This window comes from Fukomys damarensis, unplaced genomic scaffold, assembly GCF_012274545.1.
Source record: "Fukomys damarensis isolate Sample0158 unplaced genomic scaffold, DMR_v1.0_HiC HiC_scaffold_10, whole genome shotgun sequence".
Classification (NCBI taxonomy): Eukaryota; Metazoa; Chordata; class Mammalia; order Rodentia; family Bathyergidae; genus Fukomys; species Fukomys damarensis.
Window position 1 is genome coordinate 32,494,545 of NW_022900922.1, and position 26,182 is coordinate 32,520,726.

At 46.7% G+C, this 26,182-nt stretch overlaps 1 protein-coding gene across 1 annotated transcript in view; it reads right to left on the bottom strand.

Moving 5' to 3' along the window:
• The window catches only part of Bmp6 (bone morphogenetic protein 6), a gene marked incomplete at its 5' end in the record, with an annotated part of 102,183 nt that extends 77,678 nt beyond the window's left edge, over positions 1–24,505 (bottom strand). Inside the window, one exon of the mRNA XM_010623070.2 lies at positions 24,448–24,505. Within this exon, the coding sequence (XP_010621372.1) occupies positions 24,448–24,505 (58 nt within the window). The remainder of the gene's footprint in view (positions 1–24,447) is intronic.
• Between the last annotated feature and the right edge of the window lie 1,677 nt (positions 24,506–26,182).

The window sequence follows — 26,182 nt, forward strand, 5'->3', positions numbered from 1 at the left end:
TGGCACAGAACTATACAAAAGAAAAAGATGAGTCCTCAGTCCAAAGAGTCCTCAGTCTGAAGAGGCAGGCTGTTAAAGGAGGGGTACCTGCAGCTCTGTGGGGCCTCTTTCGTTTCCCATCAAAGCCCTGGACAACATCCCCACCCCAACCTGACCAGATCACCGTAACACTGCAGGACAGAGCAGAAGTGGCAGCCCGAGGAACTGGGGAGTCCCAAAGGATGGAGAACCCAGAACCTCAGGAGAATGCTGTTATTTCCCACACACAAACTCAAGAAGGAATCAGCCAGCATGCAGCTGGGGGCTCCACAGAAGGCTTGCAAGGCAATAGCAGCAGGCTCGGGCCTGGATTTGGTGGCTGTTGTTCAGGCAGAAACACAGCACCATGGTGTGAAAGAGGTTCATCCCTTCCAAATGTTCCGGGGCTGGAACCTTAGTCTTCAGTGAGGCCTGGTTGGAGGGCATGGCGGCGCTGCCCTTGGGATAAATTCAGGTAATTCTTGAGGGATCTCCCAATTAGCTCTCACAATAACATTTCTCCGTATGTCTCATGATAACACGTTGTTACAGAGGAGTAAGCCTGGCTTTCCTCCCATCTCCTCCCCCTCCCCAGCCCTGGCCTCCTTTCTTGCCAGTGAAAACTCTCACATAAGATCCACCATTATGATGTCATAGGTCATGATGACCCCAGCTAAGGGTCTCAAATCCAGAGAGCCACATGATCTTGGACTTATAGCCTCCAGGATTGAGCTAAATAAACCCACTTTCTTTATAGCTTCCCCAGCCTCAGTATTTCATTATAGTAACAGAAAATAGACTAATAAACAGAAATATCTGCATACATCAAGGCAAGGGAAGACAGTGCTTGCAGACAAGATGAGAAAAATCTCTACCCAGGGCATCTCCCTGGAGAGATAGTGACGACAGACACATCCTCCAAACCCAAGCTCTGTGAAACCACCCAAATGCTCATAAATGAGCTGCAACCTCACGGAGTTGGACTAATGAGGTTTTATTTCTAAAACTCTTTTAGAGCTCTTCCAGGTTCACAGCTATGTGAGCAGAGGGCACCAAGATTTCTTGTAAGTCCAGCTCTGCCCAGCTTCCGCCATTACCAGTATCACCACAGTGATGTATTTATTTATTGTCATCAATGAACCCGCATGGATGATGCATCGATGTCACCTATATTACTATTTTATTTGGGTATTAGGTGGGCCAAATACAGTCAGATGAATCTGCTATCTTGGGAATGAGTTATCTTGGAGTGTGTTTTAGGAAATGTGCTATGGGACACCCAACTGGACAGCTGTCAGTTTGATGTGTCAACTCACGTAGGCTGTGGTACCCAGTGAGGTAATCAAAAAAAAAAATTCACCCATATGAGGAGGAGGCATTCTGCAAATAAAATTAACATCTACAATCAGGGGACGTAAAGGGAGGAGCATATCCAGGAGAACATGGGCTTATCCAACCACTTGAGGACCTCAAGAGTAAAATCAGGCTTTCCAGGTAAGAAATGCTCCCTCAACACTGCAGCATCGCCTTCTGCCTGCCTCTGAAGCCTGCCCTGCACATCTGGTTTGTGGGTCACACGAGGCAAATCCTTAAAATCAGTGACTGTGCGTCTATCACCTGTTTGGTTCTGCTTCTTTCACGGAAAGCAGAACCTAACATGTTCCTGCGAGGCCAGGGAGGTACTCCAGGGTAGACATTTAAATTGCAGGGAAAGGATGGGAAAGGATAAACGTCAGATAAATATGAAATGGATGAAGGAAGAAGAGTTGATGCGATTTGGCAATGGAGGGCAGGGGCAAGAGAAAGGGTGGTGCCCCTAGCAGGCCTGGCAGCTGAGCGCTTCGCCCCACATTGGACAGAGAACACAGAAGAGAGGAGATGTGTTCTACATGTTGAACTGGAGGAACTCCTGGGGCTGCCCACTAGTGATATGCAGAGGGCACTTGGACAGAAGGTGTGCAGACAGAGAGAGGGTATGTGTGTCCACAGTGGCACAGCAGACAAGATGTGATTGTGTTTGTCCTGAGCTAACGTAAAAGCCACAACACTGTAATAGGGAGAGAACAGAAGGCTTTTCCACCCTCTTGTGGTGGAGAAAGGCAGATGGCGGTGGAAGCCCAGCGGAGGGAGGAAGTGGGATACAGCTGTCACTCATAGGAGCGCTGTCTAAGGAGAGGAAGGAGACAGTATGCACTTAAGGGACGGGCAGCTGGGGTCAAGATGACAAACTGGCCCTGTTCCAGTGCCCATGAGAAAGGACCCTGGAAAAAGGGTGCACTTGAACAAATACAGGGAGAGAGGAGTGGACTTGGGAGGCAGGAAAACCCAGGAGTAGGAATTGGCCCTATAGGACTAAGAATTCTCTGGTTGCCGAAGGAAAAAGACACTCCTTTCAAGAGAGTCATGGAGTGTGGTGGGTAGCAGCGCTCAGTGCTGGGACCTCACCCAGGGGTTTGTGTCACATCATTTCTGTTCTTACTACTACCAAGGGCTCAAGGACCACAAGGACCACCAATACTACTGGCCTGTTCACCCAGCCTGATGCTAAAAAGCCCTACAAAGATGGAGCAGGAGGAAGGAGCCACGTAAAGAAAATCTTGGAATGTGAATTTGAATACACACATGCGCACACACATACCACCAAGCACAGCTCTGTGTGTGTGTGTGTGTGTGTGTGTGTGTGTTTCCCAGATAATGCCAGAGCAAGTGGCCTAACTTCAGAACTGACTGCTACAACTGGTATACAAGCTACAAGCAGCTTCTAGAAAGAAGGACCAAGCATGTGGCAGGGCTCAGAATGACAGGCAGAAGGGGTGGACTGCATAACTTCATACATGCTGAATGACACCAAGCAAAATTGGTGCCCTTGACAAAGGACGAGGGGCAGCCAGGGCCACCACACTCTGGGGCAATTAAAGGGTGGGAAAGCAGCTGGCCTCCGGGCTCCATAGGCTCAGAGACCTGCAGGGACTTTCTTCATCTGAAAAGATGGGAGAGTCACTTTTAGCAGGCCAGCCAAGGGCAATCTCCTAAGAACATGTCACTCCGGACAATAGTAGCCACCCAGAGAACTGCAGGCAGTGGCTGCGATTCATTTACTGAAGGACTAGGAACATTTCCCAGCCGGCCTGTCTTCCAACATCATCCACACATTTGCAGCACAAAGATCCATGTGAAGTAAGGTCTCATGCTTCCTGCCTTTATTCAACTTCCCATTTACATCTCTTATGATGAATCAAATCAAATACAATTTTATTTTTGACTATATCTTTGGAGATGCTGCCTCACCACAACCTAAAGCAATGAGGTCAATTAACCATGGACTGAAACCTCCAAAACTGTGAGCCCAAACAAACCTAAGACATTAGTCTCAGCCATTCGTTACAGTGAGGGGAAGTTGACTCATACAGATGCCCCACACTGGATACTAGGATTACTTTTCTTTGGTTTGAGTTATAGTACTAATTTGAGGTCTGTCACTCATGCCCTCAACTATTATGAAGTTTCTGCCTGAGAATCCTTAGGGGTCTAAATTCAGTTGAGCCCCTGGCTCAGAATTACAGTATTTTTAGGACTCCATCTCAATCCAATGATTTACCAAATAAATTCCAGAGTTATACAAAGACTGCCTAGATCTGGGAAATGGAATCATTCTCATAACTCAAACTCAACCTCAGCTTATAGTATTTTTAACAGGCCACCTTCATTACAAATGGTGCAAAACTATACCTAAAACTATAGGGCTGGAATGACTTACAGTGGACCCTCGAGTTACAACTGGCCTGACATACAAACAACTTGGGTTATGACCAAATTTTAGTTTTAACTTATGACCAAGGTCTTGAGTTATGACCCAAATGTTGGCTGCTTGTGCTTTCAGGTGGTCTCAGATACAGATTTAACCCTTTAAGAGCTCTGGAAGGAACATGACAACATCCTTCCCTGTGTGGAGTTAATGAGAAATCCTGGGCCAGCGTCTCTCTAAGGATACCAAGAACTCCCTGTGTACAGGAGAGAGACTTTGAAGGCTGTGTAGAGGAGCCTGAGCCTTCAGCTGACCAACTTGAGTTACAACCAGCCTTTGTGAAAGAACTGAGTTTGTAAGTAAGTTAAGGGTCACTGTACAGCAAAATGACTTTTGATTTTAAAAAATCTACCAAGCACCTGGGAGACTGAGAAGGATCACAAATTTGCATCCAGCCCGGTAGATTAACAATTTGGTGATACCCTGTCTCAAAATTAAAAGAAAAATTTAAAAATGGCTAAAGACTTAGCTCAGTGCAAAAGCCTTGTGTTCAATCCCCAGTAACCCCCACAAAAAATACCACAGTCAGCAATCCAGGGGTACACAAGGAAGATAAATCATGCCAAATATAAAATGTGAACCCACCCGTTAGCAAAAAGGAAGGACAGCTCTAGAAGGGAAATGCCAAGATCCAGTGACTTTTGTGGGATTCTTGTTATTAGTATAATGACAGTAATAAACATTCCATAGGAGTTAAGGAATACGAATTCCAGAAAACTTATACCAGCGTCTAGTATTTACCAAATTGAGAGTTCATTCCAGCCTAACACAAAAATGTGCTAGCGCCGACTGTGACCCTGACCTTTTGGGATGGAACATTCGCAGCCCAGAAGCAACGACCATGTTGCACCCACACGCCTTGAACTGCACCTGGCTTTGCTAATGGCAAGGTTGCAGCACACAGACCCCTGCTCGCAGACCCCTTGTAGAGCTTTTTCACAGCCTGCAACAATTCATCTGTCAAAAAAAAAAAAAAAAAAAAAAAAAAAAAAAAAAAAAAAAAAGTGTATGAATGGGAAAAATCCAGCATCAGAGCCAAAGACTGTGTTGCAACTGTCTAAGATTTTTGAGAACCGGCCAAACAACGCCTTTATGGATTGTTTTCACTCTCTGGCTTCACAGCACCTCATCTCTAAATGTTCCACAGTTTAGAGGTGCAGTTCCATCTCAGACACCAACTCACTCAGGCACTGCCACAGAAATGCACACGGAGTGCTCAGCAGATGGCATCTTTCCACATGTACAACTGGAAAAAGGACACATTTTCCTTTCACTAAGTGTCAATCAACACTTAGTTACACAAGGAATGAGCTCAAGTCTTTACTTCTCTTCCCTCCCTAGTGCTACTCTCTTTAAGTGGATGTTTACTTCTCCCAGTACTGTTAGTAGAGGATTAGGAGAAAGGACTCAAAAGGAGCCTGAACTTGCAGTAGTCAGCGTTCCTCCCAAAGGAAGCTCTGGGAGAAAGGATCACGGGAAAGGATGGGAAAACCATTACCAAGATTTGAGGATTGTCTGTGGGTCTTAATTCTTCCTGTTCATCCTACCTCTAAAGTTCAGAGATGTGACATCTGGCTGCTGCTGAACTGTGATGGGGAACCGATTGCCACAGCAGGTGTCCTCAGCCATGCTTTGACCAGCACTAAATCCCCTGCATGGCCTTTCCCACCTGATGCTCTCTGTGAGGTTACAAAATGCAAATACCCGCTTTTCCTGCTTCCTGCATTGTCCCATGGGACACTTGTCACCAGGGGGTGACAGAGAACAATTTCCAGCCCGCAGGACAGCAACCTGCTACACTGACAGCCTGCCTGTAGAAACAGGTGCCACTCAGAACCGGGTCATGGCAGGGAATGTGAGGGCTCCTACCAAGGTACGCTGCCAAAGATGTGAGTCCGGAGGCTTCCAGAGGGATTTCATTGGGGGAAAGAAAAAAAAAAAGGAAAAACGGGCTACAGAAGGGAAAAACAGCTTTTGGAAATAAACTGTAAAACATCTGCAGCACACGACCAGAGCTCTCTAAGTGTGACCATGAAGTTTTGCAGAGGCCACATGTTGTAGAAAGCATCATGGGTCCTACAGGCCGTGAGTCCTCTCAGGCGCTCTCCAGTGGGGACATCGTGGGGGGACATCCAGCTTTTCCAGAAGCCTTGGGGATCATCTCTCCACCACCCCAGCAAGACAGAGAAGGGACTCAAGTCCCTTTCTGATGGTGCATGGAGCTCGGAGAACCAGAGATCTGCTGTGCCTCTGCCTGAAAGCCTGGGCTTCTGCCCGCTGCCTTTTCAATGCGCTTTGGGGTTATACCGGATAACGAAAGGCCAAAGAAACATTCGGTGTGGTTTCTCCGGCTTCCCTTGCATTACTACAATAGAATTCAGAGATTTTTTAAAAATCAAGGTTCAAGGGTCTAAGTAGCTCAATTTATTTTTCAGTAACTAAGATACCAGAAACTTGTAGTGTGGCTCTATTTATTTTCTGGAGGCGGCTCCAAGTTCGCGAAAGGGTCCTCAGAAGGACATAGCTCTCCACATTCTCTTGATCTCAGTGCGTGGAGATTCGCTTAACAGCTGTTTTATGTACAAGTATTTTTTCAGCCACATCCTCCCCCTCCATAAACAGATTTTTTTGAGGCAAAAGAAACCTGCAAGACACAACAAAACCCGAGACCGCTCCTCATGCTCCAGTTAACCTCGGATGTGCTGTGACTTTAAGATCATCGCGTGGCAGGATAGCTTAACAGGAAGCTGGGACTCAACACAAAGGCAGGGCCCTCTCCTGTGACATCAGCAAAGGACACCCTTCTCAGCCTATCACAGCTCAAAAAGACAAATGTGAGGTAAAATTGTGTCATAAAACACGGCCAAGTTAACTAAGTGCCAATTCCGAATTTCACACGCCAAAGATCTCTGTTCCAACTTAACAAAGGGAGATAATGACACGGATTCAAAGTTGGGACACAGGAAAAGAAATAAAGAAAAAAAAAGCAAATTAGCTACTACTCACCTGGCTATAATTACTTCTTCAATTCAGCACTAATAATTCCACACATTTTAACATTTTTTAAAAGAGTACCTACCTCCACAGACTTGTTGACTCTTTTCCTGAGAAGTGCTAGCCTGTTTTTATAAACACTGAAAGAGAATCACCACAAAAGCTGTTTAGTATGCCACTGAGAATTTAAACCTAAAGTGTCTTTGTCTAACAACCTGAGACAGGTGTTTAGGGTGGGGTAGGGATGGATTACGTCAAGAATTTGGGACTACTCTAGGTTTGCAAGTACAGATTCCACAACCCTAATCTAAAAGTACACAATCAAAAATACTTCAAAATCCATGCTGGATGGACAATGCCACAGCTGGAAAACTCCATACCATGAAACATTGTTTCATTCATAAAATTATTAAAGCATCACATAAAGTGACCTCCAGCCTACATATGGAAGGTGCATACAAAACAAATTTCATGCTTTGACTTGAGTCCCAGCTCCATGATCTCTCTATATACAGCCAGGCAAATATTCCAGAATTCAAACTCCAAAGTGCATCTGGTCCCAAGCACTTCAGAGAAAGGATACTCCATCTGCATTGAGCTTGCTGAGTAGGGAAGGGCCTAGGGGCTTCCCCTTTTGGCAGGAAATGTGCACCTGAGGCTGGAATAAATATAAAACCCTCTTTCATTTCCACAGCACACCCCAGAGCCTGGGAAGAGGAAGGCAATCGTGCAGTCCCCAGGCAGGGGGTCACCAAGATCTGTGGGGACATCCGGTCCCTCCTTCCTTCAGCTGCCCCTGTAAACGCTGGGTTAACATCCAGCTGAGAAGTGAGATGACTTCCATGTTGGTCCAAGATCAACTTACTATACCTCTCCTTTGTGTTTGGTCTCCCAAACTCGTGTACAATATAATCATTTAAAGTCCAAAGGATCTTTCAAAAAAAAGTGAATTTTAACTAATGTGCTGATCTTTTTTGTTTTAAAAAGGAACTCTGGAAAAATATCTGAAATGGGACATGAAGTTTTAAATTCTATCCCAGTACAGAACAGCTTTATTTTGCAGTAGTGTTTGTGATGAACACTCTACTGACACACGTGAAGCACAGAAACACAAGGAGCCACTGAGTTCTAAAACAAAGACAGCTGATTCGTCTTCAAGGAAACAGACCCTAAAATGACCATCACAGCCATTAGAAATAAATAAGATGGGGCCAGGGTTTAGCTCAGTGGTTCTGCTGCCTGCCTCGCAAGTGCAAGCTCCCAAGTTTGATCCCCAGTACCCCACCCAAAAATAAAGAAAAAAAGAAGATAGATTTAGTTAATAAATAGGAGAAGCACAAGAAAAGAATCAAATTTAATGATGTAATGCAAAAAAAAAAGTCCACAAAGAGAAAAAGGAAACCATTTTTTAGGTTTCAATGGGAAACATAGAACAGTCCCTTACATTTCTATAACATGAATGAGATGATTTAACCAAATTTCTGAAGAATATTTATATCCACTTAATAAAAAAAATACTGAACTTTAAAACATGTAGAGAATACGAATTGAAAGAAGTCATTTTTCTAGGAAAGAAAGTGGCAAAAAGAAAACAAACAAAATTAATTGGGACTCTTCAAACCAGAAAGAACCTTGGGAAGGACCCAGGAAAAATATCCATTACCAGAGAGGACAAGAACCCCAACTGTTCTGGGCACTCTCTGTGTTATCTCAGTTTTCACAGGAAGCTGGAGAGGATGGGATTTCCATCTTCTGTCTCTCTCCTGGAGTCAGCCACTCCCTCCCTGCTGGATCCTCCCAGGCGTGATTTAAACCCACTCAAGTCTCCACTCCAGCAAACCCCACACTCTCCGAGCTCACCTTCCCTCTCCTCCCCTTCCCAGCCAGATCCCATGAAAGCTGTCTCCACGGTCTGCATTTCCTCCCTTCCTGTGCTTACCCCAGCCCATTCCCTTTGGCTTCTGCCTAGGCCTGTTCACCAGCAGATCTCAATCACCAGTGCCCCAGATGTTGCACAATTCAAGGGCCCATTTCACTTGCTCATGCTTTAGGATTGTGTACAGGTTGACCGTCCACAATCCCCAAGTCCAAGCCAGGGGTGATGGCATCCGGAAGCCCAGCACTCTGGGAGGCCAAGGCAGGAGGATCACGGGTTCCAGCTCAGTGACTTAGTGAGTCGCTGTCTCAAAATAGAAAATAAAAAAGGGCTGGGGATGTAGCTCAGTGTGAAGGCCCTGGGTTCAATCCCCAGTACAGGGGGGAAACATCAGCAACTTTTCTGAACACAGATATAACATAGGGAGAAGTCCCACACCTGACTTCATGTGATGCCTCACAAGCAAAACTCAGCTTGATGCACAGGAACCTTGTTTCACATGCAAAAATTATTTAAAACATTACATAAAATTACCTACAGGCTATGGGGTATGTGAAACAAACTGCATGCTTACAGCCGGGTCCCCTCTCCAAGATCTCTTGTGATTATGACCATCCCTACTAACCTGGTGTGGGGCCTCCCAGCTCCCACTCAGTGGAAACAGCCCTCTCTGCAGGTCAGCAGGCCGGAAAGCTGTGTATCTGGCTCTATACCCTTCTTCCATGGTTCCTTGCTTTGTTCCTTCATTCATTCATTCAGTGCTGGGGCTCAAACCCTGGGCCTTGGACCCACAAAGTATGACCTCTGCCATGAGCCTCATCCCCAGCTCCAACGCTGGGCACCATGTAGTCCAGGAATCCTTCCCAGCCCTCCCAGGCTCAGCTTTTGCTCCTTCAGAGCACTTAACTCGGTTTGTCCCTGTATTCGGTACTACAACAATTTGCTAATACCTAGGTCTGGGTTTTCATGCAACTCCATCTCTGCTTGCAGTTGCTGCCACCTGACAGGCACCAGGGAATCAGCTGTTGGTCGAATGAGTGAATGAGAGGCCTGCTTGAATGATGTGCACTGTCAGGTGGCCGCCAGAAGGGGAGGCAGCACCAGGCCGGCCAAGTGCTGCGGCCTCGCTCTCCCCACACAGTTCGCCTCCCACAGCAAGCGCTGGATCTGGGGACACTGGAAATGGACGAGCTCACTGCATCTTGGGACACATCTCCAAGGAGCACACTGGAAAGCCACCAGAGGCAGCAGCGTGGAAACCAGAGATGTGAGCTTTGCTACCTGCTGGCTGCGTGAACTCTGACACATCATCTTCTGTGCCTCATTTTCCTCATCTGCAAAGTGGCAATCAGTGTAACAGTGCATGGCGATCACCCCCTACCCCAAAAAAGCTTGAGAGTCGGAGTATTCCTAATCTGTTCTGGATTTTGGAATCTTTGCATAGATTTTACCGGTTGAGCATTCCTAATCTAAAAAGCTGAAATGCTCCAAAATCTGAAAAATTTCAGTTTCATGTCAGTACTCAAAAAGTTTCAAATGTCAGAGCATTTCAGGTTAGGGGGGCTGTATCTGTACTTCCAGAAACTTGGTGAGGATTAAATAGAACACAAACAGTCTCCTAACTCTTAATACTCACCCTTCAATGCTTAGGGTCAGAAGCAGCCATGGAAAATAGCTTTAATGACAGTGTCAGAGCACATAAAAGATGGGCACACAGAGTGGCACTGTTTGGGGATCAGACAGTGCCCAAGAGGTACGGGTTAAAAATAGGATGGTCTCTCACACAGTAAACAAATGCGTACTGATTCCTTCTGAACTCAGAAGCTATTTGGAGCATCACAGAAGAATTCAGACTACTTCCAGGATTCATAAAAGCAAAGTTGGGAGGGTCCCCTTACTTTTTAGAAAGAATAGAAGTGCCAATGTGGCAGGCGAACGGGCTGCGCCCAGCGACCCACACCAGCAGATGTGGCTTCCCCTGCTCTCAGGAACACAAGCGGGAGGGAGCTGTGGCTGCCCAGAACGAGCCGTGACAAATTAGCACCGCAGCGAAGTGGCGGCAGCACGGAAGTAAACGCTGTGGAGTGCGCCGTCTGGATGCGCCGTAGCGCAAATACACACTCAGCCCACAGGCTCACGGAGGGAGGCAGGACAAGGTGAGCCGGCCCTGCAGAGTGGTTTCCCAAAGGCGGCCGGTGGCTCCAGGAAGAAAGGATCTCGGCACCCAGCACGGTCCCCAGACATCACGGAGAGAGACGGCAGCCCCGGAGGGCCCAGAAGAGGCATCCCTCCGATCCCTCCTGACCTCAGATGGCATTTTGCTATTTATGCACGGCTGCTTCCCCTCCTCAAGCTTTCCCATCTCTAAAATGAGAATAGCCGGGTGTGGTAGCGCACGCCTGTCATCCCACACTCAGGAGGCTGAGGCAGGAGGATCATCAGAGTTTGAGGGCCAGCCCTGGTTACAGAATGAGTTCAAGGCCAGCCTAAAAGACATAGCAAGACCTTGTCTCAAAAAACCAAAGTAAATAAATAAAATAAAACAAGAAGAGCCTCATGAGAGCCTGGGGCTGATGGGCTAAAATCATGCACCTGAAAACACTTAAAACTGTAGCGCTTTGATGTAAGAGTGGAACAACAAAGCGCTGCACATTAAAATCTCATTAGAAATTAAATCTGCCCAGGTCAGGAGTGAAGTTATGAGCTTCCCGCCTGGTCACCTAGCCCTTGGGCACCTCCGTATCTCAGCAGTGTCAGGTTTCATGGGCACCCAACATCTGCTGACCTGTCACCTAGGCTACAGGGCAAGTCTCCTCTCACTCTGCTCCTGGTGGAGACCCGAAAGGATCCGAAAACTTGCCAAACTGGGGCTAGGGCAGAAACTCAGCAGGAGGGCAATTACCCAGCCCATACAAGGGCCCAGGTTGACCCCCAGCACGGGGGTGGTTGCTGAGACAACCTACCCACTGGCCCTGGAGTCAGAAAACACCAATTCCCCCAGCTGCGCAGTTCTGTGGCACATCTAATTGAGGCTAAAATCCCGAATGTGGGTAGCCTCTGCATCCGAGGGTTCTACGTCCCCAGATCCCAGCAGGGGTGGGTGGAAATGCCGCATCTGCCCTGAAAGTGTACATACTTTGTTATTGTCATCATCCCCTAAACAATACAGCACAACTATTTGCTTAGCATTTATATTGTATCAGGTATAATAAGTACACAAGATGAACTGAAGTATATAGGAGCCTATGCAGTTATACATAAACACTACATTGTTTTATATAAAGGCCTTGGGCACTGGTGAATTTTGGTGCCCATTGGGTCCCGGAACCAGTGTCCCTCTAATACCGAGGGACAACTATATTTGAAAGTCTACATGTCTGAGGAATGAGTCTATGAGCTTGCCGAAGAACAAAGGCATTAGAGAGCCATTCCCTGTCCTCAGACAACACATAAGCTTTCTGGAGAAAAATAATCCATGAGGCCAGAAGATGACTAATGCCAAATAAGAAAGAGGAGTGACAGGAACATAGATCGTGCCTTCCTTAAAAGGAGAGGGAAAAGCCAGGCAGTATCAGCAGAGTCGGAGTCCCAGGTCCAACGCAAGTCGCACCACCAGCTCAGAGAATTTGGGAAGGTGACTTCTTGGACCAGTAGACAAGATCAGGTCAAGCTGCTCTCTAGGTCTGAATCTCTAAGATCAGAACATCAGCCCCAGTCTCTCCTTCCTTCAAATCAGTCCTGATATACTATTCAAAAAAAACAGATAAACGGGGCCGGGAATTTTAGCTCAGTGGTACCAAGCCTGCCTCAAAAGCGTAAGGTCCTGAGTTCGATCTCTGGTACCACCAAAAAAAAAAGAGGAGGAGGAGGAGGAGGAGGAGGAGGAGGAAGAGGAAGAAGAAGCAGCAGAAGAAGAAGAAACTGATAAATATGTAAAGTTCTCATATCTAAGAAGGAGCCCTGTGTCTGCTTATTTAGAGAAGCAGACTCTACTTATGCACCAGCGATAGCACGCAGAGCCAAAACACCAGCACTCATTCCTGGCCTCTGCACTGCTAGCTATGGGACCATCAGCAAGGCAATGAAGTTCTTTAAAGCCTCATCCCCCAACCTCTGAAATGGGCATAACTGCTAATACCTCAAGAACAAAAGAATTAAATTGGCACACTAACACATTCACGATGGGGCCGTATATGCCTGGTGGTCCAAGCAGGCAGCCTGTACCACATGGTAGGACTGTCACACGCGCACACACACACACACCAGTGATTCGAGCCAATGGGACTGTGTTAAATAAACACAGTATGGTGGTTTTTGCATACCAAGCAAACACTACCTGTTAGCTGTTCTGAATATTTGTGTTTTAATGTTACACATTTTTCTCTTTGCAGTTTGAGCCTGCATAATCTGAAAATCCCAAATCTGACATGCTCCAAAATCTAGAACTGTCTTAGACCTAACATGGTACTCCAAAGTTTCAAAATAAAATCCAGTTTTGTATTTGGGAGCAACATGTCAAGTCCCTGCAAATATTCATGAACCTGAAAAACTGAAATCTGGAAAAATTCTCACTCCCAAGCATTTCAGATAAGGGACCCTCAATCTTCAATAAAATGTGCTTTTGTCCTGTGTGCTCCTGCTGCCTTCACATGAGTGTACTAAAAAGAGTCTATTACACACCTCTCCCCACAGCTTCACCCAGTCAGGAACAGCTATTTAAAATAGTTTCCAAATGGCATGTATGCCTTCCTCAAGGTGCCACGCCTCTGGGGAGGATGGTCCCCAGACCTCTGAACCAACAGGTAATGTTCCTTATATAGCAGTTACTCATTCTGAGAAAGGGAGGGGGGCCGGGGGTCAATGCTGTCACTACTTAGTGGCATGCAAGTCAAAGAAAACATGAACAGGCTGCTATAAGCAACAGGTCTCAGGCAGGGCCCTCATGAGCGTTTGCAGGAGTCCCAGCAGCCTCCTAAGCAAGCAGCCCAGGGGAAGGCCACTCCCCAAACAGCCCAAGCTCTAAATAGAAAGGTGTTTGCACAGAGGACTAAACTGGTAGTTCTGATGTGTTTACTAGGGCTTTATATTTAACTTTTAGCGTTTTCTCCTCTGTTTATTATTTTTTTTAATGATGCCAGAAAGATAGAGATCAACATTTGGTTTGTGAATTTGTTTTAATGTTCACTATTCCTAAGCTTTTCCCTTTGGCCTCCCTTCCCAAAGCTGCAAATGCCAGCAGCCTTATAAGAAGCAAGTCACTTCCTTCTTAGGGGAATTTCATTTCTTTTGCATCACCCACTTTCCATACCTGTGCTGGAGTAGAGAAGAGATGCTTATATTGACCCAGTCTCCTGGAAAGCTCTTGTATGAAGAAGATGGCAATGGATTCATGTATCATGTGTCTGATTTTTAAAGCTACAATGATTAAAACTGTCTTCAGCCCGCTCTTGTTTGCATAGATAGCAGTCTGTTTGAAGCACGTGTGTGTGTGTGTATGCACGTGCACGAGCAGATCACATATACACACACAATCAGTGTGCTAAGGTGTGAGGCCACTTGCTAGTACCCAGGGCTGACCTGGCCAGCACTTCTGCCTCCCTCAGTTTCCCTGGGTCCATGGACCCCAGGGACACCTGCCAGTCCCAAGGGCAGCCTTCTGTGCTGGAAGAGCTCCTTCTTTGATCAGGGCATACAAAGAGCTGCACTTCCCTGTGGGAATGTTCAGGAAGGACTCTTTCTAGAAAGCTTAGGGGACATTCCCAGCTCGGCACCATGAACAATTACTCATGATGCCCTCTCTATTCAGTGGTAAGGTGAGCACTTGATCTTCAGGTATCAAGTTTCCGGCTAGGTATTTGAGAGGTGGCCATCTTGTGTTCTAGAAGACCCAATTCCCACCCTACTCCATGTCTCCTTTTATATCCTCTGCTTTCTGCTCACTCTCATTATTGTAAAGTAACACAGGATACAAGTCTGTGCAATTTTCCAGAGCAGTAAAAATGTTTTGGGGGAACAGTCATAGGGACTGGAGAAGCAGGAACACTGGGAAGCATTCATCCTGCAAGACCAGAAGCTCTTCATCCCATGAGACAGGGCCCCAAGAGAGAACTGATACATGTAAACCAAACTACCTGGCTTTATGTTACCCTTTGTTAATTTATCAATTATATAGGTAGAGTATCCTGTACCTGAAAAGCTTGAGACCAGAAGTATTTCAGACCGCTTTAAATTTTAGAGTGTTTACATAGATTTTACCAGTTGTGTGCCCCTAATCTGAAAGCCCAAAATTTGAAATTTGAAATGCTCCAAAATCCCAAACAGTTTGAATATCATGTCAACACACAAAAATTGTGGACTTCAGATTTTCAGATTAGAGATGCTCAATCTATATGTCAAAGTCTCTGTGAAATCTCTTTGTGTTCCAGTCCAGGCTCAACTGGTTTAAGCGCTTGAGACTAAACTCCAGGCCTTCACATATACCTTAGGCCACTATCTCAACATCTAAATTCTTAAGGTTCAGCCCAGAATTTGATGACTAACATTAGCAAATTTATCTCCAATAGCTAAGAAGCACTAACGTGACCTAGGTTGCCAAGCAAAGAAAGACATCTCTGATCTGGGAGGCAAGAAAGCAGAGCTGATCCTGCCCCACTCCTGCAACTGTGGACATGACCCTTGTCACTGGCTGCCTGCCAACAGGTAGGGAGTGTCATGGGCTCCTGAGTGCACCTTCTTCGTGGGTATCCATTTTACTCATCTTTTATACATCTTCCCATTGCACTGAATTTTCCCAGAAAGTAAATTCTGTCTTCACAGCTATGGCAGCTGCTTCAGGAGCCCCACAATCCTCAAAATCTCCCACCAACGTCACCTTGTGGCCCAGGAGAGACAAGGGTCATGACTCAGAGCTCCCGCTTAGCCAAAAGCCCAGTTTCTTTAATGTGTCATGCCTTAACATTCACCAGCATTTCCAGTTTGTGCCACAAAATAGCCCTGTGTGTTTGTGAGGACATAGTGCCCCATGTTGTTTATCCCTGAGAACACCTGAGGGTCTAGGGAGCTGTCCTCTAATGATCCTTATGCCTTAAGAACTGCTATGGTTTGAATTTCCCCACCAGGACTCACACTGAATTAATTGCCACTATAAAATATGAAAAGAACAGAAACATCATTCAACCATGGCATCTGGAGGTGAGTGAAACCTCTGAAAGATAATTAAGTTAAACAGACATTCAGGGTGGGGCCCTAATCCAGTGGGTCTGTGGCTTTTTAGGAAGGGAAGTGAGAACTGATCCAGGCTGCTATCTCCCCATGTGATGCCCTGCATTGCCTGAGGACTTTACAGAGCCTCCACAGTCAAGAAGGACCCCAGCAGGCCCAGCTGCCCAGTCTTGAACTTGGCAGCCTTCAGAACCAGGAGCTGAATAAACCTTTCTTCTTGATAATTTAGTCAGTTTATGGTATTCAGTTACAGCAAAAGAAAGTAGAGGCAATGTTCTAATGGTAGAAAGTACCATTAGGGACTTGGGCTCACTTGCAGTTCCCACCGTTAGCCAGGTGTAAGAAACCACAGGCAGTCACCACTACCTCTTTGATCTCTAAATCTCTACCACCTCCAAAGCATTCTAATTACAATCACACACTTGCTGTGTGTTTCACTGCCCTTCTCCCCACTCAGATTCTAAGAACGATCAGCACTGGCTTATTGGACCCACATTGTTTCATTCCAAGCTAGTGAGCTAGTGTTGCAAAGGGAAGGGGGAAATGCCATGATTTTTAAAAAAGAAAAATTCAGCAGTATTTCTTAGAATTTCACATGCCAGTTAATGTTTAACTCTTGCAGTCAATAAATCTTTTCAACTGTTTAGAATCTTTTTTGAAAGGAAGAAAAATAATCCTTATGAACACCACCACCAGTTTTTCAGCACACATTTTGGAAAATGACAAATTGGACAAACTGTGTGTTGACGTCTTTCCGCTGGTCATACAGGAACCGCTGTCACCAGGCAACTATGCCGTGACCTCCCAGGTGGCCTTGAGGAGGGAAGGAGGTGGCTCAACTCTCACTGAGAGAAGGGAGGTGATCTTCTGGTCTCACAATGAGCCTGGCACCCGGCACACAGTGATGTCAAAGCAACAACAGTGGTAGAATTATTCTTCCTCACCTCCACATCCTAAGCTTTCAGTTGAAAATCAGTTGTAGGAGACAGAATGCTTTATCTTCAACCCATACCTGGTTAGGATGTTCCCTAAGAAATACCAGTTGGCACTGCTCTGTCTTATTCCCAGGGTAGAGACCAAGAGCTGTGTGTCCCACAGCGTAGAGCCCAGAACAGAACAAACACTCAACAAGTGTCTGTGAAACATGTGAAGGAATGAGCACATGAACAGAAGTGCAGAGTGGTCCTTGAAACTTGGGCCTTTCCATATATGAACATAATTCAGACTTGGCTTCCTAGCAATTACAGTAGAGTCCATCCCAGAGGCATTTCTCCCCATGGATCTTACACTCCTGTTTCAGGACAGCAAGAAGGAAGAAATATTCTCCCAGGATCAGGAGTGTGAACAAAAGATGGACTGCATTTTTCTTCTGGGGCAACACAGTGCATTCAGGCCAACTTAAACACTGCTAAAGCACAGCCTAAACTGGAACTCAATGGGGACTCCTCTGTCATCTGTGTGCAGTGGGTGGGGTGAACAGAAAAATCTGAATTTGACAACCACAGAGAGATATCCACCTACTACATGTGATGGACCTGCCATCAGCCGGCCCTGGAATAAACCAGGCAACCCATGCTCCTAGGGTGACAGTCGTGACAGTCAATAATAAATACAGACTGAGACATTTAAGGCCAAAATGATCTGCCCAACCCCCATTGCTGTACGAATGAGACAACCAAGGCCAAGTGTTGTTAAATAACTCACTGAAGGTTTAGGATTTCAGAGCTAGGACTCAACCGAGCTCTTCTGGGTCCCAGGCTAGTGTATTTCCTAACACCCCAGCCTGCATAGCTCTCTGCTCGAGGCTTCAACCTGCCACGAAAGCTCTCCCACAAATAAAACATCTGAAGAAATTCGTGCAGGCATTCTCTCAGGTTGTCAGAGCATCCGGAAGAGCCTGGGGCAGCTCACCCGACCATAATGCACCAACTTTCCACATCCTACTGCAATCACTCATCGCTCTTGGGACATCAGCACCTACTTCATCCCCATCTCTGTGTAAAATTATTACAACTACCTCTTGTTCCTAAGAACAGTCCCACTGATGGGCTTTCAGGAGGCAAAGCAGCAGGAACTCAGTGCAAGGAGCATATCCTTGCAATTCTGTACACACACCACACAGCCTATACCCACAGCACAGCTCTGATCCCGGTTCTGCACAGAGAGTCCAGTTCCTCTCCCAGGGATCTGGCAGTGTTTTCTTGTGATGGAAACAGAGGTGGAGACTTCTGGTTTTGCTGTTCCAAAACATGTACCATAAACTCTTTTGTCCAATGTATGCGAACCACTTCACAACTTTTTTATAAAAGTCTAAATTTATTTCAAAGAGTTTGATAGCGCTGTGTGTACATGTAAAATATAAGATAAAGAATAGAAGAAACCAGAAAACAAGCAGGGTCAGGGGAAGAGAGGATGATAGGTGGAATAGTCCCATGAGTGCCAAGGCTTGCTGGCCTGCAGTCCCAGGAGGGAGAGGACGTGGGTAACGTAAGGTACTGACCTGTCTGTGTCCACCAGAGCCGGGGTACAGATATCAAAACCCAACCTGGTGGGCTAGGGGGCATGGCTCATTTGTAGAGCACTTGCCAAGCACGCACAAGGCCCTGGGTTCCATCCCAGCACCACAAAAATCCAGCCTAGCAACTTGAAGCAGAAAGTATACATATGTGGCTAGGCTACTGACCAGTGATTCATTTGGCTGTCTCGTGGACCCATATCCTCCAAAACAACCCTGAATTCCTTAAGTCAAGAATACAAACTTATCTTTACCTCTCTACCCCAGCAGCACACCTCTGAGGTTTAGGGGGATCTCTCGTCTACACCTGTTGTCGAACCCAAAAATTCCACCAGGGTGCAACAACAGAGACGTACCCACCAGCACTTCTGAAAGAATGAGTCAATTTCCTTCCCTACCCTAGTGAGCTGAGTTGACTAAATAGAAAATGTTAATCACCTTTATCTCAGGCTCTGAAATTGCAGAGCAAGTCCGAAGCAGCAGGCTCCCTATTCCTTCTTCTCTGCTTCCCACAGTGGTTTTTCCATCATCTCCCAGAATCCTAAAGAATCTTAGAGGGCAGAGCTCCAGTGTGCTCCTTACTCTAGTGTAGAAAGGACCTTAATCCAGGTGATGGAGTGTATACCAGACCACAGGAAGGGCCAGAGGCCTCCAATCAGAATGCCTAGAACAACGCTCCTGAAGGGTCCTCCTAAAGGAGCCGTGACCTGTGCCATTACCTGGAAGCCGCCGCCCTGACACCAGCCCCAGCCCCACCCACCGTTTTAGGCACAGTCAGGGAAACAGGAAGTTGCTGCTGGACCTGTGGGCTCCAGAGTCACACTGGGCTTGCAAGGTGAGCTCAGCCAGCAAGCGAATGCCCCGAGCTCCTCCCCGGTCAGCCCCATGGTGACCCTAATGCCAACACCTCTGCAGGAGCACCTGACTAGGGAAATATGAATCACACCAAGAGCCGAGGCCAGCTGGAGCTGGGTGTTGCATGTGCACCTTTCGTCCCCTTCAGTCCAGCAAGGCACACGAGAGGGTGGGGCGATGCTGAGGAGACCAGTCTACTGGGTACACTGCATCCCTGACCACACCTTAGTGAGCCTTCCATGCCTAGGGCAAACACCTCTGCAGGTGGGGAGCAGGAGTAACCACCTGAGTCAACCCATTCTGCAGGATCCCAGGATCGCGAAGTCACAAAGACAACAGGCACAGCAGCTGCCCCTCTGGAGTCAGCAGGGAGCAGACGCCCATCCACCCCACTCAGGCTTGGAGAGGCCTCAAGGCAGTGCTAGCAGTTGTCCTCTGTCATACACCTGTCCCTCCTCAACTTGAGCACTGAACACTTGAACACTGGCTCCTCCCCAATACTGCTCCTGCACAGATCCTGCTCTCTCCTCCCTGTGCAGAACTGCTAGGAGCCACCTTCTTTGCCTGAGTTGGACTCCTGGCAGCAAGTAAGCAGGCAGCTCTGACGTGAGGCAAAGAATATGGAAATTTCATTCAGAAGAAATGGGTTCAAATCCTGATCCTGCCACTAGCAGCTGGTTGTACTTTGACACACTGAGCTTTAGTTTTAGAGTACAGCAGACCTTTGACTTATGAACTCAATTCATTCTCCAGGGCTGGTTGTAACTCAAGTTGGTCAACTGAAGGCTCAGGCTCCTCTACACAGCCTTCACAGTCTCTCCTATACACAGACAGATCTCGGTGTCCTTAGAGAGACGTTGGCCCAGGATTTCTCATAAACCCCACACAAGAAAGGATGTTGTTATGTTCCTTCCAGAACTCTTAAAGGGTTAAATCTGTATTTGCGACCATCTGGAAGCACAAGCAGCCAGCATTCAGGTCATAGCTCAAGACTTTGGTGGTAAGCTAAAGCTAAAATTCTGGGTGTAACCCAAGTTGTTTGTATGTCAGGCTGGTCATAACTTAAGGGCCCACTGTATGTGCAATGGTGCCAGTACCACCCAGGGGTGCCAAGAGATGAAATGAGAGGTGCTATCTTCAAGGGTCTGGCGGGCCAAGTTCATGGCAAGGACTCAAACATTCCTTCATTCTCGGGCTGGGGTTTTTTCATTGCCCACTGCTTTCTCCCAGCTTTTCTTGCCATCATGTGCTTGGGAACAATGAGTGAACAACACGACATCAACTGTCCACCTCTGACTGTCGACTGCCTGCAACTAAGCAACAAATGCCACGTCCACAGCCACTTCTGGACACCTCTTTCCAGCCTGGTGGTTGTCAACCACAGCAAGGCATAACCAGATGAATAAAAAACTTCTGTTTGCAAGATCTGCATTGTTAAAAATAAGTCAGACCGATTTGGGAGTGTGCTAGCACCAGGTCATTTGCCTGCTTGCATTCTGATGGGATCTCTAGGGTAGGTGGGAAAGAGCTGGAGGGAAAGCCAGCAAGCTGAGAACAAGCTGTGTCATGGGCCTGAAGGAGACACCAAACCCAGGATGGAATGGGCACCATGTGTCTCTCTTCATCAAAGAACAACATCTCGGGAGAACTTAGTTCACGTGAGCCACTCCACACAGTCTAGGTTCCACCACTCCCCAGGCTAGCTCGGGACTTGTCCTCAGCTGGACTAGAATGATGCAGACCTTCTGAAACTAACATAAACGATGGTCCAACACAGGCAGGGTTCCTGGCTCTCTCACACATTCCCAAGAAATCATTAGCAACTGGTTACTGTGTTGTAACTCAAAATTCCAAACAGCCTCATGAAAAGCACCTTTCCCAGAAGGGACAGAACCCATCCCCTTCACTCCAGTCTGAATATGAAGACTAAGAAATATGAGAAAGTTGAAAAGAATCTACTCCACACCCCCTGAAGGGTGCCATACACACACACACACACACCGATCAGTTAGGCTGGAAGGTGCACCTTAGAATTATCTAGTACGTGCATTTTTAAATTCTATACTTAAGTTTAGCTGTTCTTTACACCCACCTCCCAGCAGCACACCTTTGAGGTTTGGGGACCCTCTCATCCATACCTGTTGTATAATTCAAAAATTCCACCAGGATGCAGCAGCAGAGACCCACGCGCCTGAAAGGAGTCTTAATTTCCTTTCCTACCCTAGTGAGCTGAGTTGACCAAACAGAAAGCATCAACCACCCCTTATTCTTTTAAAATGTTTTGCCTTTCAGGTGCTTTTTAAAAAAATCTTCAAATACAGATTTTAATAGAACTAAACTACTAAGCACCTTCTGCAGTCATTTGGATGATTTGCATATTCATTCAAGGCTGTTCATGCATGTGCGAAGCGGGGCTTCCTGTCTTCTCCCTGTTCCTGATCTGGTCTGAAGGATACTCTTCACAGAGCCCCCTGCTGTCCCCACTTCTCCAGGAAGACGCACTGCAGCAGTGAACGCTATTGATCCCAGGTGTCCTCTGCTCCTTCCCTAACTCCCTCTGGAACTCCTCTGGCTTTGCTTCAGATGCCATAATCAACAGTAAAACTGGTTTCCCTGGGTTGTGTTCGTGGGGTACAAGGAGATGCAGGGCAGAGGAAGGATCTCACTTGGCTTTTCCATGCACCGTGCAGGAAAGGACATTCAAACCAGAAACAGAAATACCATTTGTTGGACAAAATCTCATGAAAATCCAGGATCCACTAGGATCTTCTGAGTGTTTCTCTTCTGTCGTTTTCCTGTTAATAGCATATGGGGACTGTAGTGAGAGATTCATAATGAGTCCAATTAAGACAGGCTGAGCCACCACAAAAACAAAGATCAGTTCTGAGGCCTGCAAGGCATGAGTATAATCAGATTCAAGCGTTCCTCAAAATATAACAAAACAGAATGTAAGAATGTGCTAATCGGCTAGGGAAGGGGCTACCTGTCACCTGTTGGCCATTGGACCTTAGGAAAAAGATCCGGAGATAAGAACAGATTCTGGCCAAGGACTGTGGAGAGAGGAGAGCCTTAGCTTCAGGAATTCTGAGCAGAAAGAGTGACCCTGGGAGCCTGATGCTTGCATTCTCATGTTGTAGAGCTACCTCCTGGTAGCGGGTACAAGTGCTTGGCTGTTGTTGTTCTACCTGTAAATTAATAAACTGGCACTGAGTTTAGAATTTGTGTTTCCTCCCAACAGGAGATCACATTCTGCCTATTTCACCACAGTGGCCGGTGCCCTGTGCACTACATAAAGTTCACTGCCAACAGAATGGGCTGTAGGCCTCTAAGACTGCGGGGTGGGTTCTAATTCACAGGAAAAAAAATCCTTGACAGATATAGTTCTACAACCTGAGAGAGCGGGAAAGTAACTCATACGAACAGGGCTTTGATAACAAACACCGACAAGGAACGTAGCGCATCACCCCTAACCGAGGCCGCCCTGGAAGCCTGTCACTGGGTGAGTTTGGCATTGCAACATGAAAGTGGAAGTGTTCAGTGTACCAGAAGAAGGAGGGGGTGGATGTGGTCACGGGATGGCACCGTTAGGGACACAGAGCAAGTGACAAGTCCCTCACAGGCCCAACAGCTAACGCAGGAGCTCTCTGGAGGTGGACACAAAGATTCAACACACCCTTGAGCAAAGGGAGCTGGATGAGGCCAGGTGATGTCTGGATTTGACCGGCAGCTTATGGAGCATTTACTCCGTGTCAGGTACGCATCTGTTTTTCTACAGAAGTTTAACCTGGTGGACCAGTTGGGTTGTTAAGTAGAATTAAATCCGAGAGAGACAAGGAAGCAAAAACCAAACCAAACCAGGGCAGAACATGGATCTCAGCATCACTCATTTTACACAATGACAGTCTACTCAGTCACACCCAGTCTTGACCATCCAACAAGCCAAGGAATCAACGATTACCTGAAAGAATGCTGCGCAGTTCTCAGGAACACCGCATGCCAGTGGTTCTCAAAGCTGCCAGAATGTTTGCGAATTCCTCATGCCCCAGATGGGTTCATTTGATAGGGGAGGCCTAGGCATCAGGATTTTGAGTCCCTCACGGATTTTGATCAAGGTTCAGAAGCCAAGAAGGATGTGAAATGATTTCCACCTACGGCGTGGTTTCCCAAGCCATCTTAATAATGGGCATCACCTGGGGTGACTGACGATTACAGCCACTTTCCCTAAAATTTCTGAGTTAGTAAACCTGGAAAAGGTCAGGAATCTGAGCTGACAGCACCCCAGGTGGTGTATATAATCAAGGAGTTTCGGGAAACAGGGAGTGCTTCTAGCGAAGGGCGTGGGCACAAAATCAACAGGGAAGCTAGTTCATAACGACTCCATGAATATTTGCAATCACTGAGCCCGAATCTCTCCCTCTGGGGTTTTGCTCTGGTCAGAGCCTAGATAACAGGACAGGAGAAACCCCAGTTCTGGGACACTCCGTCCTTAGTGGGCCACAGGCCTGGAGGAGGGGCGGACTCCTTGTCACACGTGGCTTCCATCATCCTTCAGGGATCTTTTCTCTTCTTTTTGCACTATTATTTGAAGCGAACCACCAGACCAAGTATTTAGCAATGATGTAAGCTGGACTCACATCACTAAATAAGCACTGAGATATCAATTCACTTGAAAGTATGTTCAACCGCTTAAAAACAGGATGTGGCTTATTTTCCTATTTTAAATAAGTTTTATACTGTATTATTTTAACTGTCGCATGCCATTTAAAGAAAGGCAGAGGGCCAGAGATTTGGCTCAGTGGTTCCACAAAGACCCAAGTTCAATCCCCGGTACCAAAAAACAAAAGCAAAAACAATAAAAAAAAGCAGAAAGCTTCTGAGCTTTTTCTTTCAGTTTACTCTAAAAGTAGCCATAAAACCTTGTTGCCAAAACTGGACAAGCACAAGAAAAGCGCAAAGTGAACTCATTTGACTCTTCCCAAAGACTCTGAAGTAATAATCTATTAAAATCATTACCTGCTACAACACAGAGTTTACCCCAAGATACTACAATGATTCGACTGTAGAAAATGTTTACATGAATAACTACCTTCCAGGATACCACTTGTCAATGTTACTGTACATCTAACAGTGACCCTAGACTGTGAAAGACAAAAGACATCATACCTGGAGAATCCAAGGCAGTCTCCTTGCAGTCTATTTTTGTCTTGATCTTAAAGGACGATTGCAAGTTACAGTTTACAAATTGTTTAAGTTATTTTCCAATACTTTCCCCTGAAATTCCAACTCTTGTGGCAACTACCATTAAGTGTTTTCCCATGCTTGATTTCTGGGTGACCCCCCCAGTTATGTCTTTCAGGCTTTAAGTTTAAAGGCACACAGGAAAACATCCTGCAGACGTGCTCGTGAGGAATAAAGCACACATGCACCTGTGCTGAACTTGGCCCTGACTCAACACATCTGATGAGAAAACCTGTGACCTTTAGCACAGGAGAACCACTTGGGGGTTTTTTGAAGCTTCTCATGCCCAGGTCACACCTCCTGCACCAAATGGCTAGGGGGTTAACCTGCAAGAGATTGTTTGCAGCTCCCCGACAGGTACCACTATGAAGAGCCTGAGTTCCCCTCCATCCTTCCCCATGGCTCACTCACTCCCTTCATTTACTCTTAAGCAGCCTCTCCTCTCACTCAGAAGTACCTGGGTGCTTTTGAGAACCTTGTTTGCTTTGGGTTTTATTTCTTCCTGTTTGCATATTGCACTAGCATGTTGCATACTTAATGAGCATGTTTGATTTGGGAGGGAAGAGGTGTGAGTACCTTAATACTGTTTTATACAGCCAAACAATAATGCTGCTCTATAATAGTTATTTCCAGCACCTCCGTCACAGGAAGACACCGGAAAGGCACACACGTGTGTTGAGAGAGCTGAGGCCTCTTCAGGGCTGGAGATTCGTGCACAGAGGCAGGTGGCAAAGGCCAGAAGACAGCCTTGAGAAGACAGCAAAGGATCAGGACCCAGACCCTGGAAAAACCCAGGGGCGCAGCCAAAGACAGGGCACCAAAAGCCAGGGCCACCAGTAATTTCTACCTCAGTTTCCTGCCCCAGCACAGGAGACACTTGTAGCCGAAAGCTGAACAAACTGAAACCAAAAGCTCTGCTTAGTCACCAGGGAACAAGGACTCAAGGCAAACGCCAGGCCCAGGGGCTAGGGAGAACCACAACTTACCAGGGCAGAAAACTCCACGCACACCAGGGCCTGGTCAGAAACCCAAAGTGCAACTGAGGAACCGCTGGAGGTTCAGTGTAGACAAGTCCGAGGGCTAAAACCTCAAGGCACCAGTCACAGTGAAGCCACACTTTTATGACCTTTGCCTCTGGGAGGTTGACTGGGTCCCTGCAGTGAGTAACAGAGAGAAAGCCCTGCATGCTCCTGACAGCGGAGGGGGAAGGGAGCCATCTTGAAAAACCCTGCAGCCCTCAGCTGTCCTCAACAAGGCCGGATGGCAGGAGAAACCAATGAACCAGAGCCTGCGGGATGGGAAATAGCTCACTCCAGCCAGTCCTACCATTCCAGCCCACTCTCACCATCCTGTCCCACCGAAAGACATTTGTGGAGATCACAGTCCATTTAGCGGAGGCCCTCTAAAAAACTGGAGCCCAGTCACTGGAGGACCAAATGCCTCCCCTTGCCCAACATCTCCCCTTCACATCCCTAAAGGCCTGCTTACTACAGTTCCTTGTAGCTAGTACATCACATAAAAAAAAAAAAATCAAAAGGCAAACTAAAAAGTAAAAACACAGCTTGAAAAGAGAGAGTAAGCATCAGAACCAGACTGTGATATAGCAAATGTGTTGGAATGATTCTGTTACTCAGCTTCCCCACTGCCGTATACAATATGT